At 34.0% G+C, this 16,698-nt stretch overlaps 2 protein-coding genes across 2 annotated transcripts; one reads left to right on the top strand and one right to left on the bottom strand.

Moving 5' to 3' along the window:
• Nucleotides 1-6,951: 6,951 nt before the first annotated feature.
• Nucleotides 6,952-11,660, top strand: Btn (buttonless). The gene is made up of 4 exons (XM_076792618.1): nucleotides 6,952-7,196; nucleotides 8,389-8,627; nucleotides 10,208-10,368; nucleotides 11,533-11,660. Exons 1-4 carry the CDS (start codon nucleotides 6,952-6,954, stop codon nucleotides 11,617-11,619), a joined length of 732 nt encoding a protein of 243 aa, XP_076648733.1. The 3' UTR covers nucleotides 11,620-11,660.
• LOC143356731 (MKI67 FHA domain-interacting nucleolar phosphoprotein-like) lies at nucleotides 11,612-12,920 on the bottom strand. The gene is made up of 4 exons (XM_076792642.1): nucleotides 12,698-12,920; nucleotides 12,407-12,622; nucleotides 12,106-12,214; nucleotides 11,612-12,013 (listed from the first exon to the last, which is right to left on the bottom strand). The coding sequence occupies exons 1-4, from the start codon at nucleotides 12,833-12,835 to the stop codon at nucleotides 11,778-11,780; spliced, it is 699 nt and encodes a 232-aa protein (XP_076648757.1). The 5' UTR covers nucleotides 12,836-12,920; the 3' UTR covers nucleotides 11,612-11,777.
• Nucleotides 12,921-16,698: the final 3,778 nt, after the last annotated feature.

Raw genomic sequence — 16,698 nt, 5'->3', positions numbered from 1 at the left:
TATTTCAAGGAGAGCAACAACCTGTGCTGATCTAGTGCAAAAATAAGTTGAATTGGATCTGTACTTGCCGGACGAATATTTCATGTATGACTACCCTAATCAATTACGCGTCAAATATAAACCGTTTCGTCATTTATCCTGTACTAAGATGATTTGCATAATGGAAATCAATCGATACTTCGATCTTACAAAGAAAATATAAAACAAACTTTATAAAAACACGAATAAGACTTCATTTTGCTTCAGCACATGTTCAAACTTCATCGAAATATTTTTAAAAAATCAATTTGCTAAGATATAATCGCTTTTACAGAAGTAACTCTTATCTGTTTATTATACAACAATCGAAATTGAGGATGCACTTAAACGTAGAAGAGGTTAATAGAGGGAAGCTAATTAGGTTTTCGCGCATGAAGTGGTTAAGCCATTAACTTGATAATACAATACATATCTGTTGCAAATAGTAACAGTAGTTTAAGAAACTCTCGCTAACAAAAGTGTCGTTAAGCCTACACACTAAGTTTTGTTAATAATTATTACAAGAAATATAAATTGAAATTGCAGCAACTTTGTTTCAGTTTTCTTTTTGCTCTTCGATCCGTCAACCTCTTTTTTGTTGAGGAACTCGTTTTGGCGAAAGCACAGAAGATGCGGCTTATCCACTTCGCTGCACAATTTTTTGTCCATTTATCCTATGAAATATGCGATACCAGATAAATCCATTTAATTGTCAGATTCTATCTTTTCTCCTTTCAGTATTGAATATGGAAATATAATAAATGGTTAGCTATAAATTTCATTTAAAGCGTCCCGATTGCAATCCATAATAATTCTCTGTATTCTCCTCTGCTTCATTGTCCACTTAATTTAATTTCACTTGGTTCCATTGTTCCGTGAAATGAATATAAAACCGAAAAAGCATTAATCTACGTCAAAAATATTTGTTTCATATACTCGTACAATTATTTCATTTATGATAACTCGATAATTTCCACACCTGCGAATCGGTAAACGCAAAAATTCCGCAAAATCGAATTTGCTAGATTTACAAGTACATTCATAGCACTTCTTTGTAAAGTTGATCATTTTACTTTTTATATATTCACCCCATCTTACAATTAATTAATGAAATTCCAATATCGCAGAAAGAAACTTCGATTAATTGCGATGGCCACGAATTAATTTGTACGCCTAAATATTTAATGCAAAGAAAAATTAAAAAATGAAGGTGACCTGAATCGAGTTTAGTACGCCGAGTATATTGCGAAGATTAATTTTTTCAAAGTTAAGCGAATGCGACACGAAGACGACACTTATCCGAGGGTGACGCAGTGATCGACGTGTTAATAGGAGTCGAACGTTTTGTATGAAAAACAATTTTCTTGACGAATAATAATAATAATAAAAAGAAAAAAAATGGCTCGTTCGAATATCTACGCGCTCGTTGGGAATTAGTGGCCGAGGCTGCCGCGCAGGTATTGCAAGCAACCTGTGTGGCATGAGAACGGGGCCCTCTCTTCTCACATAATGAACGACTTCGAAGAACGGCAGTGGCATTGACCTGAATCTATTAGGGCTTTGGTTTGGCGGTATTATAACTGGCCGTGAATCAATCCCTTACTTAGCAACATTCGCGGACCACACGAAACTCTGTATGGCTCATTATGCCGGTCCTTGTTCCACCGGCGCTTCGAGTGCCAGCCAACGAAGAACTTTATTCTTCGAACGTTCCTTCCTTTCTTCGTACGTTCCTTCACAGCCTCTATTATCAGTGTATATTCGAGATTCCCAATTATTTATATCGATTACGCTGGGACCCTCAGACACTTCAGCGTAACATACGGTTGCACAAAGTGAAAATCGTACGCCTGTACGTCGGAAATCATATTTGTTTAAAGCGGTCACAGGACCGAGATTTTAACTAGAAATTAATTACCAATATTCAGTTTAACACGTTCGCGATCAGAATTTATTTTAGCAATAGCCTTCATAGTTGCAATATGTATACTCAACTCTTTCTTTTACGTGGAAGACACGTTCCTCGAAAAATGGCGTAAGAAAGAACCACGCAAAAAAATACGTTTCCTGTAGCAAAATGGGAGGTACGTTCCGAGATATTAAAAAATACAGAACTATATATGATTAAAAAAACCGTATAAAAAGGTGACGAAAATTTATATGTAGATACATTTAAATGTTCGACGGAGAACCTTTTGCTTTTTAAGCGGCATTATTGTTATTACTATTTATTTATTGCTTTAAACCATATGAGGTTCATATAGCATATATAATACAAACTATATGATATATGGTTATGTTACAATATGATTTGTAACTTTCAATTTGTTCATATTGTTTCTGTTGTTGTTGTTAATTCTTATCGACTACATTATCATTTTGCTGGTTTGATGTCATAAAGGCAATATTCTTAAATTGTTCTGTTTGTTGTTTCTTTTTTGTACTTACTATATTGATCATTTTGCGTATAATCCATAAATAATTCTATATCTGACAACTGAAACGAAATTTAAACGAATGCTGGGAAATCATTGTCGATAGAACTACGAATTAATATTGTGTTGTGTAGTGATTTAAATAATATGGTTAAGATAATTTCAATTTAACAGGAATGTTCCATTATTAAATTATTACATATGAAAGACGCGAGCACACATTTCATGGAGCCTGATCTCAGTCAAAGAATGAATGTACTAATGGTGATTAAAGTGTTACAATTTTTAATTGGTCGGACGTTGCGTGTCATTATGAGATTCTGCAAAAGAGTTTTGCACATAGGTAATCACATTGTTCGCGTAGTGGCTCTTTTCAAGAATACTTCTACACACACCAGTAATTGGTTACTTTAACATATCGGGGAAATTTCGTTTCATATGCTGTCATGAATAATTTTATGAAAGCTTTGCAAAAGAGAAACAATTTTATTGTTTCCTCTACAGACAGCAACGAATCACTTCCGAAAAATAGGTTATAACGTTAATTCAATTGTTTTTTGAGCTGTGGAAAAATATCATAAAATTCCTTAAATTATTAAATATTATTAATCCCTTCAGCGAGGTAGCAATTTTCGCATCGCATTTGCTCGGTATTATTTTGGTATATAAGGGCATAGGGTAAGGGTCCCAATTACTGTGGGGTACCAATTTCCTGTATTAATTATACTTATTTTTAAAACATAAGGAATATTAAAAAAGAGATTAAATTCGTTTCATTAAAATCAGTTAATGTTATGTCTCTTTTTTAATATTCGTTATGCTTTAAAAATAAGTATAAATAATATAGGCAACTGGTACCCCTACAGTAATTGGGTCCCTTACCCTATAATATGTTAGAAAATGCTTACTTTATTTAACCAGATTATCTACAATTTTGGGGTCAAAGAATAAGTGGGAATCTTATTAAAGTAATTAACATTTAAATGAATAACATTAGGAAATAGGGATTAAATAACAAATGAAAAATTCACATTTACCACGATATGTAAGAGCAGTGAGTTTAAGGTTCGTTCAAAATGCATTTATATTACAATAGTTTCAGAACTGAATTAAATAATACGGAAAGGAAACAATATTTTTCAATATTTTCAATTATAACAATATTTTGCATTGTTTCAGTATTTCAGGTGGTTGAATCCGTTCGTAAAACAGTCAACAAGTAACACTGCGATGGACAGTGTGGCTACATAGCTTTTAAGCTAGTGACATCGTAGGAGAGTTCTTCATCGTTGATGAGAAATCCAGGCAACTAACTCTTTATGGGAACTTTATCTTGCAGGACGAAGTCGCACATGTTCACTATCGTGTGAAGATTTTCAGCTGATGATGAACGACGACAATACGTGCGATCGAACGTACATATATAATATAATAACTTTGTTTTCCGATAATTTAATTGACGCGTAGAAGACAATTCAATGGAAAAAAAAGAGTTGACCTTGAAATTCAAGGTGAAGGTCAATTTTCGGCTACCCTTTTTTTTATAGATCTTAATCGATCCGAAGATATAGAATACACCTATGGCAGCCAAGACCAAACATTTCTTTACACTCTGTACATTTTTACGGAATTTTAGAAAAGCTATGATATTTCATAGTCCGAGCAAACGCACGGTATCACTGATCGTCTAATAATATTATGTCGATGATCCTGAATTGCTTTTATGTTTGTGAAGACCTACGAATTGCAGTGTAATAATAAACATAAACACGTTCATGCTTGTTGTTTTTGAAAACACATTTCTCATACTTTCACCAATCATCGTTTGGTACGTCAAGGAAAAGAAAGAACAATAATATTGGTGAAAGTTTTTCAGGAGACCAGGGGCTAAGATGAAATATTTCCCTGGGGGCGTCGTCCCAGACTGCGTGGCACCTAGAACGCGTCTCTCGTGTTTCACGGAACTCCGTTTCCTGTTCAAGCACACGTTCGAATTACAGTGACGAACAACTTTGTTTCCCAGGCAGACACGATTCCAGCCAAAAATCAGCTGAAAAAGGAAGCTAAACAATAGCCGTGACTAATTCTGGAGGGTGCAAGACCCTCCAGGGAGGAAGCTCCAGGACGCGAGGGGAGTTGCCCTCCAGCTACTTTCACGCTCTACATTTCCCCTGTTTACTTAGGTCGGCTCGAGATTGATTTATGTTAATGATCGGTCATTGATAAAATCTCCTATAATCTAATTCCACGGTAAGAGATCGTGTGTTGATTCGAAACGAAAATCAGATTTAATTCGATTCCTTAAGGAGTCACATGTACCTTTAAAAATGGTTGAAAAACAAGAAAAGTTCAATACATTTTTTTATATAGAAAATTATGTTTCCTTAAAAAACCAATATTCTTATTATACGATATTTAAGTGGAACACTGAAAAATTTAGGTATCTTAAACTAGAAATATGTTAGCTTTGAACGTTCATTGAAAGTGATTTATTAACTGTGAATTATCTGCATAAATATTATTAATCAGTAACACATTCAGAACCTTGATTTAACAGTAATAACTATTTAATTTCCGTTACGAATCAATTTGCGGTAATTCATTAATTCGTGAAGTATGTGGCACTTAATTTATGTTAATTAAAGTGAAAAATTATGAATTGCAATTGTTCCAAATAATTTCGCAGATTTAATGGTGCACAGTCGATCGTTTAAAGTTCTGTACAAATTTGTAACACAGTATGCACACAGTTTGCAGATGTGTACATATGCAGTGCCCGGAGGTATTTAATGCGCACGATTCTGAACTAATATTGGGATGCATGATATGGAACGTTGAATCCCTAATTATTTGCAAAAGCTTTGAATTCTACTCTATTCACTTTGCATAAAATGCTGTCTTGCCACTCGTGACGTTTAAGCCGTGTAACGTGCCAATTATGTAATCGGAGTTTAACAAAATGTATTTAAAAATTAACGTTAAACTGCCATCGGTTACATGACCAATTTCATATTTCTCATTTTACAATCACTAAAACTACAAAAATCTTTTCATAGGGAATTATTGAAGATATTTTTTCGTTCCAATGTTTTTTTGAACTCAATATTTTAGTGCCTCTGGCCATGAGTATGGGCGCTTTCAGTTTTTGTTTTTGTGGGATGTACACATTCGTTCCGTTGGGAAAAGTAACTGGAAAACGTTTTAGTTTCGTTCTATCGGCTTATAAAATATTTTTTCCGGGGGTCAGGCGCAGGAAACAGTTTTTGGTAGAGGATGTTCACAAATATGACAAGAAGTGAAATATATTTTATTAGTACTTATTTGCGTGTGCCCCTACAAAAAATGATAACTTATACAAAAAATGATTGATTCAACTTATTCAATATTTCATTTCCGTAGACATATGTTTGGCTAGTTTATTTGTAATAAACAATAATTTTCTATTGAATTATACTCGGTAAACTGCAACTCCTAAACGAAAATTAAAACACGAATAATCTTAAATCCAGACTGAGATGGTGAAATATAAATTCTACTTGCGGAATAAATATGTCAGTCCGTACTTTCCCTCAGTAATTAAGATTTGTTTGGACAAGATGAATCTCGGATGAATTTCAGAAAAAGTTTCGTGTGCCCCTCAGCCTTCCTCCCACAACTCGGTCGTTCTCCAACCATGCATCTACCCCGATTTCTAACAGCCTATCGGAGTGCTTTAACGTCTGCTTGTTTGACATTTCCGAGTTAGTGCTAAGACGGTTCACAAGTAGTGCTCGATCTGACGTTAGTGTTCCCTTTAACGTGCTCGGCTGTTGCAAAATTACAAAAAGTGAAAGAAGCTGCCAGGAGACAAAAAGGTGAAGGGAAAGTAAGCATTCAAGTTTGACTTAAATCAATTTTCTTTTAGAGTGATTTCAAATTTGCCACTTTTGTCAACGTTAATCTCACTCCAATGCTCTACAATTATGAATAATTTATGAACAAATAATGTCAAACGCCATGTGTTCCGTTAAACTTTATTTCTGACTTGACTTGCACACGAGTTATCCAAAATTTCTCATTGTTGTCAACGTCAATCGTATTTGTGATTACTTTGTTAACAATAGTGTGCATTAATGTTAAAAGTAATATAACACGTCATTATTATGTTCATTTCAATTTTTTAGTGTTTTATGTTTCTTTCATTTTTGTAATTAAAGCATAAAATCCGAAGTCTGGTCATTATCATTGCCGGTGAAACACGCTTGCTTTTATTTTGCAAACGTCCGTACACAAATTGTAAGAAAATTATTTCTGTAAGGCCATATTTGATATCTTGTAAATTCTCTGCGTTGATATTTGCTGATGTGTAAATGGGAATTCGCAGAGAAACTGCTTCAGCTCGTTTCGGCCGTAGAAATGTGCGAATTCTTGGTGGAATTGGTGGGAATACAGTTAAGAAGCAACTTGTACGTTTCTGCTTGATAGACGTCGAATAACATTTCATTCCGTTCTAGACAAAATGGAGCAGCCCGAAGAAGTATCTTTGGAGAATACCTTGGAAACTACATTTCCCGCCTCGCCGTACCTCCAACTGAATTTCCAAAGTTCTTGTTGTCCTGGGAATTGGAAGTTTTGGAATAATTTATCGCATCTTTGCAATATGCCGACGTCGATGAATGGCACCAACGAAATTAATTTGGCTTCGCCTTATGTTGCAAATGCCCCGCATTCCGGCTTCGAACAGAACAATGATCGGATGTACAGGTAAACGTAGCGTGCAAACTGATGAAACGAAGTGCAATGTCTTCGAACAGTGTTTTTATAAATAAGAAAATATTTCAGTGAAATGGTGGCTGCCTCCATCGTTTTATGCTTGAACAGATAATAACAGTTTTGTCGGTGCATGCAGAAGCTTCAATTTAATTAATAATAATATAATAATCTAATTTGTAGTAGTTTCAGTCACGAATAAAATTTTTCGAAGTTTTCACAGACGATGAATTGTATCTCATCTTTTTGAAAAAATTGCATAGATTACAAACATTACAAACAAATGAAAACTTTTGCCATAACTTATCGACAAAAGATTATTAACACGATAAAGTATTTATTTGATTTATGGTGTCCTTGTATATGAACTATTCGTAGAAAGAAATTTTTGGTACGTGTCTGTGTCCACCCTTAAATGACAAATAACATATTTGCTACGAATATTACACGTGTGTACCGATTGCAAACTCGTATTTTGCGTAATGAAAGTTAAATTAGTTTTACGTGCTTCGCGTCGTTCTGTAAAATTGGAACGCGTAGTGTAACACTCCAGGAACATCGTAATCTATCACTTTTCTCTGTTAACTAATGTTCATATTTCATAAAGGAAATTCGCGAAGCTTATGATCTCTTCTTATATGTACTTAGGAATAGTATAATACTCAAAGAGCGTGAATATAAATTCGCCATTTATTAGGACGAGATCTTGTCTGCCACAATATTCGTGGTGTGAGGATGGTAGGAAGTTTTAATCCTATTACTGACGTCATGAATTATTTTATAAATGAAACTCAACGTTTACAGCGAATAATAGCTTACGGTGATACGAATGAAATATTTGTAGCGTACAAATATTTACAAAAATGTGACAAATAGGAAACTGAAATTATTGAAAAGTTGACACAATTTCATTTTATTTCACTTTCATTGAAGCCGTTCGATTTGTTTATTTATTTATGCCATATTATAGTGAATAGACTGTGGATTTTATGTATTGTCACGAATTTAGGAATACTGTTAGATTATTAACGGCTTATTAAAATTATTAAGAGAAGAAACACATTTTCATACAATTTTTCTTCTTTACGATTGATTTAAAATATTTTTATTTTGCATAAACATCTACAGTCTACAAATGTCTATTTTAATGATTAGTTACTATTAATCTTTCCTTGTGTATAATAAGGTGGGAGCAATATTACAACGAAAATACTGAAAAAGATGATACTCATTATCTGGACAAAGATCAGGACATTATTTGCGAAAAAACTCAAGACCGTGAAATCACCACCACGATGTTTCGTGCTTGGGAGGTTCCATTTCTTCAAAATACAGTGCAGAACGCAGGAGACGAAGCTAAATGTCACTTGTGGCAATATCCGCAGGGTGCGACAAGCATCGGTGACGAAAGAACGCTGTTATTAGGTAGTATGTTGGTAATTAACTTCTAATAGCCTCATTTGATGTCTTTACTGTCGCCAATATGGTTACAATGAAGCCCATGGTAGTCTAAATATTTTTCTAGTCTACAACTGCTGTGACGAAGTTATAGAAAATTATTGCACGCTAACGTCTCAGAGCCTATCTGCCAGTAATAGCACGTTTAAATAAAAGTCGTACAAATATTGTTGTAAACATTAAATAGTTATCTGATCTACTAGATCTTTTTTAATTCCAAGCGTCTACTGACACTAAAAAATAAATGATAACAGTAAAAACAATTAAAGTAGTACTAATATCAGGATAATAAATAATAGTTGGGATCATATGCATTTTAAACTTTGCTACTTCTTCGTTATTCTTTGCGGTGAAAATGTAAAAGATAATATATGCGGTTATTTAAAAATTCGAATGGAAGAAGAGTAACGAAATAAAAAGAGAATAAGATATTCGTGGTTGCAAGCTGGAATTCTCGTTGAATAAAATTTTGACAGCTATTGGCCATTGAAATCGTGCAACGAAGCTTCCACTGATTGACGTCAGTCAGCAATTATGGTTCTGATAGCGGCACGGAAGCAAAGCTAAGAGCCCGAGCTGCGATCCGACCATGTTCTCTCTGCATTATCGCAGATCATCCTACGATTCCAGCAACTTCCATTACGCGAGCGGCACGTTTGTCAGCAACCACCGCTCCAACTTGTCAATGACGCATCGAATATGATGCCGCCATAAACAAAACGACAGTGCGCGTTATTACTTTCGTAAAAAAAAGAAACGAACTAAATTTCCTTTCTACTCAACTATTTTTTTCGGATGCGCAGTGGATCCAAAAATTATTTATTAAATTTCTGATTCTTAAAAAATTGTCGGTATTCAAACTGTGATTGTTTACAACAATAATAGTGGTTTCGTTTTGAAGCTTCAGTTTTCAAGCTTTAAAATGAGTCTAAGTTTGTTGCTATATCTTTTTTTTTTAATGAAATGATCACGGTTTAACATTCGACAATTTTTCAAAAATTGAAAAGACAACAAAGTTCTGAAAATCATCAACATTCATAGTTGAGCTGTGTCAATCGAGATCAAGAGACGTTAAACAACAAAAGGATGATCCAATTCTAAAATTGTGATACCAATATAAACGTCAGATTATGATTCATCATTCCTTTTAGAGTGATAGACTCCCACTGGTAAATGGCGGCTCTTGGCTTTCCCCAAAGAAAAAAGTCTAATGGCGTCTGATCCGGTGAACGTGTTGACGATGATGCACTTGTAAATGCATGCTTATCACACTTATGCAAATGTTTTTCAATTGGTTTTAAACAGTTATATTTAAACTGTTTTAAATATAGTATCTCTTTTTACACAGTTTTTACAGTTGAAAGCCATGTATAAGAAACTTTTAAAAATAGTGTACGAGAACTATTAAAAAACCATATGTACAAGAAAGTAAAATGCTTTAACGGTATCAAAAGTAGCCGTGTAAAAAGAGATTCAGGTGTATGTTATATTTATTTAATTAAAAAATAAGATGTTAAGCAGCTAAGAAAGAAATTGTTTAATTTCAGAAGCAGGGAAAAGATTAACCAATGAGAAACCTCGAAAGGAGAGGACCGCATTTACGAAACAACAGATTCAGCATCTGGAGTATGAATTCGCGCACAGCAATTATCTGACACGATTACGCCGTTATGAAATAGCCGTGGCGTTGGATTTAACAGAGCGTCAGGTGAATCAATACGAGAATACCCCTAAATTAATCATTCACAAGGAGAGGCCACGTCCTTCGGGTTACCGATTCGGTTGAAACTTTGCACACTTATAGATCTCGTTCTCCTATTTACGAATATATACCATTATAGGGGCAGATACCCAATACTTTTCGAGATATTGATGATTGAAGTTTCATTATTTCCCATGTAATGCCGTATTTTTTCTAGCCTACAAGATTCGGTTTGGCGCACGGTAGCGTGCCAAATTTTCAGCCGGACGACCAGAGTTCAAATCCTGTCGACTAACGCATTTTTTTTTTAATTTCATTATGTTTTATCATAAAATTAATTTCAAACGATTAAATTTCACGCATAAAATTGCATTTTGAATTACAAATAACATGTATTTATTTACTAACAACAGGATTATTTACTATTGTCATATATTGAATAATAATTAATAGTAATTAAATAGTAATAGTAATTTATATATTAAATATATATATTAAACTTTAAGAACTCTTTATAAATATCTTGTGTCAACTTTCCGGATTTCGAACAAGTTACTATTACGTTTGTGTGATGTGACATAAGTTCATCTACCTTTTTTTAAACAAGTGCGGTCTTTACTCCCTTATATGTTATTGTCCTTTCGAACGTTGATTGATACTGACATCCTGTCTGATCCGTGTTGATTATATAATTTAAATGGAATTATGAAATACGAAATACATGTTATTTGTTATTCAAAATGCAATTTTATGCGTGAAATGTAATCGTTTGAAATTAATAATATAAATATGCAATGATAAAACATAATGAAATTAAAAAAAAATGCGTTAGTCGGCAGGATTTGAACCCTGGTCGTCCGGCTGAAACATGGCACGCTACCGTTGCGCCACATCGACTCTTGTTGTAGGCTACAAAAAATACGGCATTACATGGGAAATAATGAAACTTCAATCATCAATATCTCGAAAAGTATTGGGTATCTGCCCCTATAATGGTATATATTCGTAAAGAGGAGAACGAGATCTATAAGTGTGCAAAGTTTCAACCGAATCGGTGACCCGAAGGACGTGGCCTCTCCTTGTCAGTTTACATTTGTTTTATCAGGATTTACATTCCAGAGACGCAAAAGTATAATTGATTCTTGTTTTATATAATTATGTATTTTTTAGGTGAAGGTTTGGTTCCAAAATAGACGAATGAAATGGAAGAGGACGAAAGGTGGTGCAGGAAATAATCAAGAAAAAGTGGTTTCCTGACCAACTATTTTTATTCAAATTTGGGAAAGCTTATACTACTGTATCACTGTAAATAGTATTTTATACAAGAAGATTACATTTAATGTGTCTATAATACTTAAGTTCAAATTCTGCGCTGTAATTATGTACTATTAACATTAAAGGTATGTAGGCGATTGTTATGCCTTCACGTCACTTGGTACAAATGTGAGATCAATGCCCATGTCTTTCAATTTATGTTCTAGAGCAGACAATTTGGCTTGTGTACTCTGCACAAAACTTTTCTGTTTCTTCGTACTTGTATTTCTTAATCTATTTGTGGCATTTCTATTTATTAGTTTTGGATAGACCTCCCTTGACCATGGAGTTCCAGCAAAGAAGCGTTTATGTTGCTTCTCTGGTGGAATATATGTAGCTAAACAATATAAAATTTTATTTGACTTTGATTTACCATAAATGAAGTAATACTTATTTATATAGAATGCTAGGTAAATCTTCATACTATACCTTTCAGTAATCTACCACACATTAGATAATTATTCATCGTATCCGCAGCTATTTTTGCTACATCTGAATGTTCGAATTCAACGTATCCATAACCACGACTTTTACCAGTCTAGAATACAAAAATTCCAATTTTTAGCACTTCTACATTAGTCCTCGAAAGTGGCTTTAAACTATTGGACATAATTGTGTAAATCTATCGACGTTAGTAAATTTATTTTATGGAGATTTTCAAAGATATTATTAGTAATAAAGTAAATATACTCAATAAAGTTTTTTTACAAAATTTTTAAAATGTACTTACATTTTTCGACCTAGAAACTCGCACTCTGGTTACTTTTCCAAATTGCGTAAAATAATCTTTCATTTGCTCTTCATAAAAGCCATGAGGAATGTGACCCACGTATACAATACCTCTTGTATTCTCTGTTTTTGTTTTTATTATTTTCTTTGTTGGTTTACGGCTACGTGTTTTAACTCGCAATGTTGATACCTTTTTCGTCGAGTTTGCAGTTTTGTCCTGTCGAATTAAATACAGTTTTCGTCAAATTTCGTAATGTACTTACAGGTTATACTTGTACACGTGATAACTAACCTCCAAAACTTTTTTAACATTCTTTAACGCTTTCGATACAGTTGATTCCCCTTCGACATCCGATGATTTGCGTTTGACTTTTATAGGTTTCTTTAGAGGTGGAACTCTTACTGCGTTCGATTTCTTTTTTAATTTCATTTTTGTGAAATTTCTGGTTGCGGTAAACAGAGTCAGGCGAAAACAAAATATGCAAACTTCAACAGAGCATGTGGTACGCACGAATCTTCGATAGATGGCACTGACTTACTTTTTAGGGGAAATCCCTGTTTAAACGATTGATATATTGACTTTCTTTCTTTTGTTGTTAATTCTTTTTCTTTATTAATTATTATTACTGTTACACCGCACATATTGCGGTATTACTATATTAATTCTTACGGCATAACAATGTCAACTTATTTTTTTGGAACATTTACAGTAATTGCGGATAGTGTATAAATTCTATTGCTTTGAAAAGGAAAAGAATAAACATTTCTAGCATTGCTTCATAAGAATATCAGTAATGTAATGAAATATATGTAGATCATGCACGGAGAGTTGAGAAAAATGTAATGAACTTTAATTTATTGTGTCATTTTATGCAGAACTAAAATGTCAAGTCCCTGTGCCGGTTCCTGAATGTTAACCTCGTTCATCAGACTTGTCACTAGCAGATTTCCATATTTATTTAGACGTTCAAATAGTTTTTCAAGGGATAGACCATTAAAAAATTACGGGAATATGAAAAACATATTTCGAAAATTAATTTAAAAGATATTAATATTCCTTATAAATTCATTATAAATGATAAATAACTGAATCACACATTGGAATAAATATAAAATTAACGAAAACTATTTTGATTGTATGCAATAGATAAGCAACAAAAAATATTTTCCTACAAACTCTTTTACGTCTCAAGTCAACAATTTTATATGTACGAACTTAGCGATTTTCTTGCGAAATGATATTAACCAGAGCAATATTCATAAGTAATTTTGAATCACCTTCGAGCTAGGAATGGACTAACTATATATCTTCGACTCCTAATTATAGTAGTTGCTAGCAAGTTTATGCAACCAATTACATTGAGTGTATTGAATAGATGAATAGCAATATTGATTTATTGTTAAACTTAGATAGTTATAATATTATACAGATAACGAACTGATAGTGAGGACATCGAAGGTTATACGCTTTTAATGGGAAAAATACATACGATACTCTATATCTTTTGCCCTGACCCTTTTTCGAGAGAGTTGGAAGGGTTTTTTTGAAAATCTTCACGTGGAAAAAAGGAGTGACAGCTCCAAGACCCCAAGCGATTTTCTCCTCTATTTCCCCGCAGAGCGTAGGAAAGCAACCCACTTTCTTTATCCCCGTTAAATTCTGCCAATTCTATCGATTATCCACTTATCTTCGTCGTACTGTTATTAGATCACATACAGCTCTTTCACTTATGCCGAGGTTGTTATTTGTTGTATACAATTAATATCAGCAAAACAAATTTCGCTATTGATTAATTTTTTTTCACGTATCCAACTTACGTTTGTTTATCGAATTTATTATTTATTTACCAAAAGAAGTTGAAGCCAATTATTCACCTACTCTAGCTACTCTAATTACTCTAATAATAATTACAGTAATGTAATAGATAATTATTGCGAGTTTTGATACACTTTGAAAATGTTACTGTACTTGTAACAAATAGTCTATAATGTACCCTGAAATTTTTAGTGTAGAAAATCTTTTTCGTTATGTGAAAGCAAACGAATAAACAAAAGAAATCTGATATCTGGTGGCGAGGATGGCCCAGATTAGGTGAATGTTATCAACTTTTAAAAACCGTCTAGTATACAGAAATTCCAATTTTAGATTTTCAAAAAAATGAACTAAAATAAAATTTTTTTTAAGTTTTAAAAAATTTTCATTCGTCCACCGCTGCATGAGCCTTTTTGACTGCGTATAAGTGACTGAACAGAGTTTGACCTTTTCTTCATATAAACAATTGCGGATCACAATGCCGAGCGCGAAGAATTTTCGAAAACAATGTTCAACGGAATGGGTAAGAAGCACGTTCGAAAACAGGAGTGCCCGACTGGCACATTTAGAGTACAACGCCGGACATCAACAGTTGGAGTGATAATAGTTAATACAGTGGATCAAATTGTTAATATTTAAACAGTGATAATTTCTTAAAAAAAAAAATAGTGCGACAATAAACCTGGACTCATTTTGAAACTTCTATTTTCGCAGACGGACCGTCCATTTTGGGGCCCCGGGCTAACACGGTTTGGGGGCCAACGCAATTAACCCAAATTAACTGAACCACCAAAAATTTTTGTATTATTTCCTTTTTTTTTGAGTTATTCATTTAAATTTTTATTATTATTTTGACCGCGAAGGTCAAAGTCAAGGTCAGAGCCCAGGTTTATTCTTGTACTATTTCTTTTAACATTTTATATTCTCGCAAATGTGCAAATACACGAATACAACGGCTTCTGGGCAATGTACAAATACTTTTTGGATCCATTGTAGTCCTGAAAAATTCCCAAAAATCTGTGAAGAAAGGTCCTTGAGGAAACAGAACACCGCGTCAACGCGTTCTCCAAAAGGTGACTACAGTGATTCCGCGAAGAGGAGTTTTATCGGCGAGTGGGCGCCCCCACGATAAATAATCAAGGGTGGTTAATTTCGGCAACGTATCGGTGTTAATACACCGTGTCAACTGACGTTTCTAACTAAACAAGAGGGATGGGAATGGAGGAGAGCGAAATAGGTGTTAGGAGGGAAACTGCGAGAGCGCAAGTCATTGCGCACGTATCTTTGAATGAATGCGATTTCAAAGCTTCAGTATCTCCGCCGAGGCTCTACCGCACGGTGGATCCTACGACTTGGTTAACGACATTTAAACGGATTAGGGTAGCTCGCGTTCACTCGTTACATTGACGAACGATTGTGCGCGTCCGTTTCGCAAGTTATGGGGAACGCTCCGCGTGAACGCGTCCGACTGCGATCGATTCGAATAGTTAACGCACGAACGGAGATCAATGTTTCGTTTATCTTTTAAATGTATATTTCACGATTTTCGTACGTACTTCGACGCGGCCGACCGGGAATTTTGTAAATTTTTTCCCCGTTTGATTACACGCGAACGTTTCACTCGACTCCGACAGATAGCCAATTCGACATTTCGACGGTAAAATTCGAGTAACAACGGTTCGGTTCGAATTGAAATTTGAAAGGTCAATATGAAACTGATGTTTCAATATACCACATTTTTCCACCCGCCGAAAATCAGTTCCTTTTGATATTTCAAATTTTCCTCGACTGTCTATCCTCGGCCGACACAGATCCTTTCGTCGAGATTGACTTGTCTCTTATGCTTGCACTTTCATATGCAAATACCGAATGTGGCAGCTGCATTAAAATAACAATGGTCAACGGGAAATTCTCAGAAATCTCGGGTCAAGTTTGAACTGAAATGTTTAAAATTGTAGACAATTTTCCATTCTTGTAAACTCAAGTTTGTTTATCAACGATCATCATGTGTATAACAATATTTGCACAGTAAATGTACTTATTAAACATTGGATATTAAAGCAACATTCGTTCTTCAAATATACAAAAATTTCGTTACTTGTTGCTCAACATGATGCTCACAAATTAAGTTGATATTCTACGGAGAAATGTTTCTGCTGCACTGGAAATGTTTATTGTATTTTCTAAATATTATGAACACTACTATCATTTTTAATCTGTATTAAATAATTATATGTAAATTATTGTACGCGTCATTGTTGCTAGTCAAAAATAATTGAATGTAAATCATTTTATCAATCCCATTGTGACGGAAAATATAGATGCATATTTATGAGAATAATGTGTAAATCCAGTACAGTGTGCAGACTTTCATTTTTTGAAACTTTGAATAATTCCGATAATTCTGGAAGCTCTTGAATGCAATTCCAGTTGTTTCTTTAATTTTTTAGTAAATTGCGGATTTTATGCATTGATATCAA

The sequence above is a fragment of the Halictus rubicundus genome, chromosome 8, assembly GCF_050948215.1.
Source record: "Halictus rubicundus isolate RS-2024b chromosome 8, iyHalRubi1_principal, whole genome shotgun sequence".
NCBI classification, from domain to species: domain Eukaryota; kingdom Metazoa; phylum Arthropoda; class Insecta; order Hymenoptera; family Halictidae; genus Halictus; species Halictus rubicundus.
The sequence above is the reverse complement of the archived record's forward strand: the minus strand, read 5'-3'. Positions and strand labels throughout refer to the sequence as shown.

Coding starts and splice junctions, on each gene's coding strand:
- Btn (XM_076792618.1), top strand. CDS start 6,952: ATGGAGCAGCCCGAAGAAGTATCTTTGGAGAATACCTTGGAAACTACA. Junction 7,197..8,388: donor AACAATGATCGGATGTACAG/GTAAACGTAGCG, acceptor GTGTATAATAAG/GTGGGAGCAATATTACAACG. Junction 10,369..11,532: donor TGGATTTAACAGAGCGTCAG/GTGAATCAATAC, acceptor TGTATTTTTTAG/GTGAAGGTTTGGTTCCAAAA.
- LOC143356731 (XM_076792642.1), bottom strand. CDS start 12,835: ATGAAATTAAAAAAGAAATCGAACGCAGTAAGAGTTCCACCTCTAAAG. Junction 12,215..12,406: donor GAGTTTCTAGGTCGAAAAAT/GTAAGTACATTT, acceptor TTTGTATTCTAG/ACTGGTAAAAGTCGTGGTTA. Junction 12,014..12,105: donor GTGTGGTAGATTACTGAAAG/GTATAGTATGAA, acceptor TATATTGTTTAG/CTACATATATTCCACCAGAG.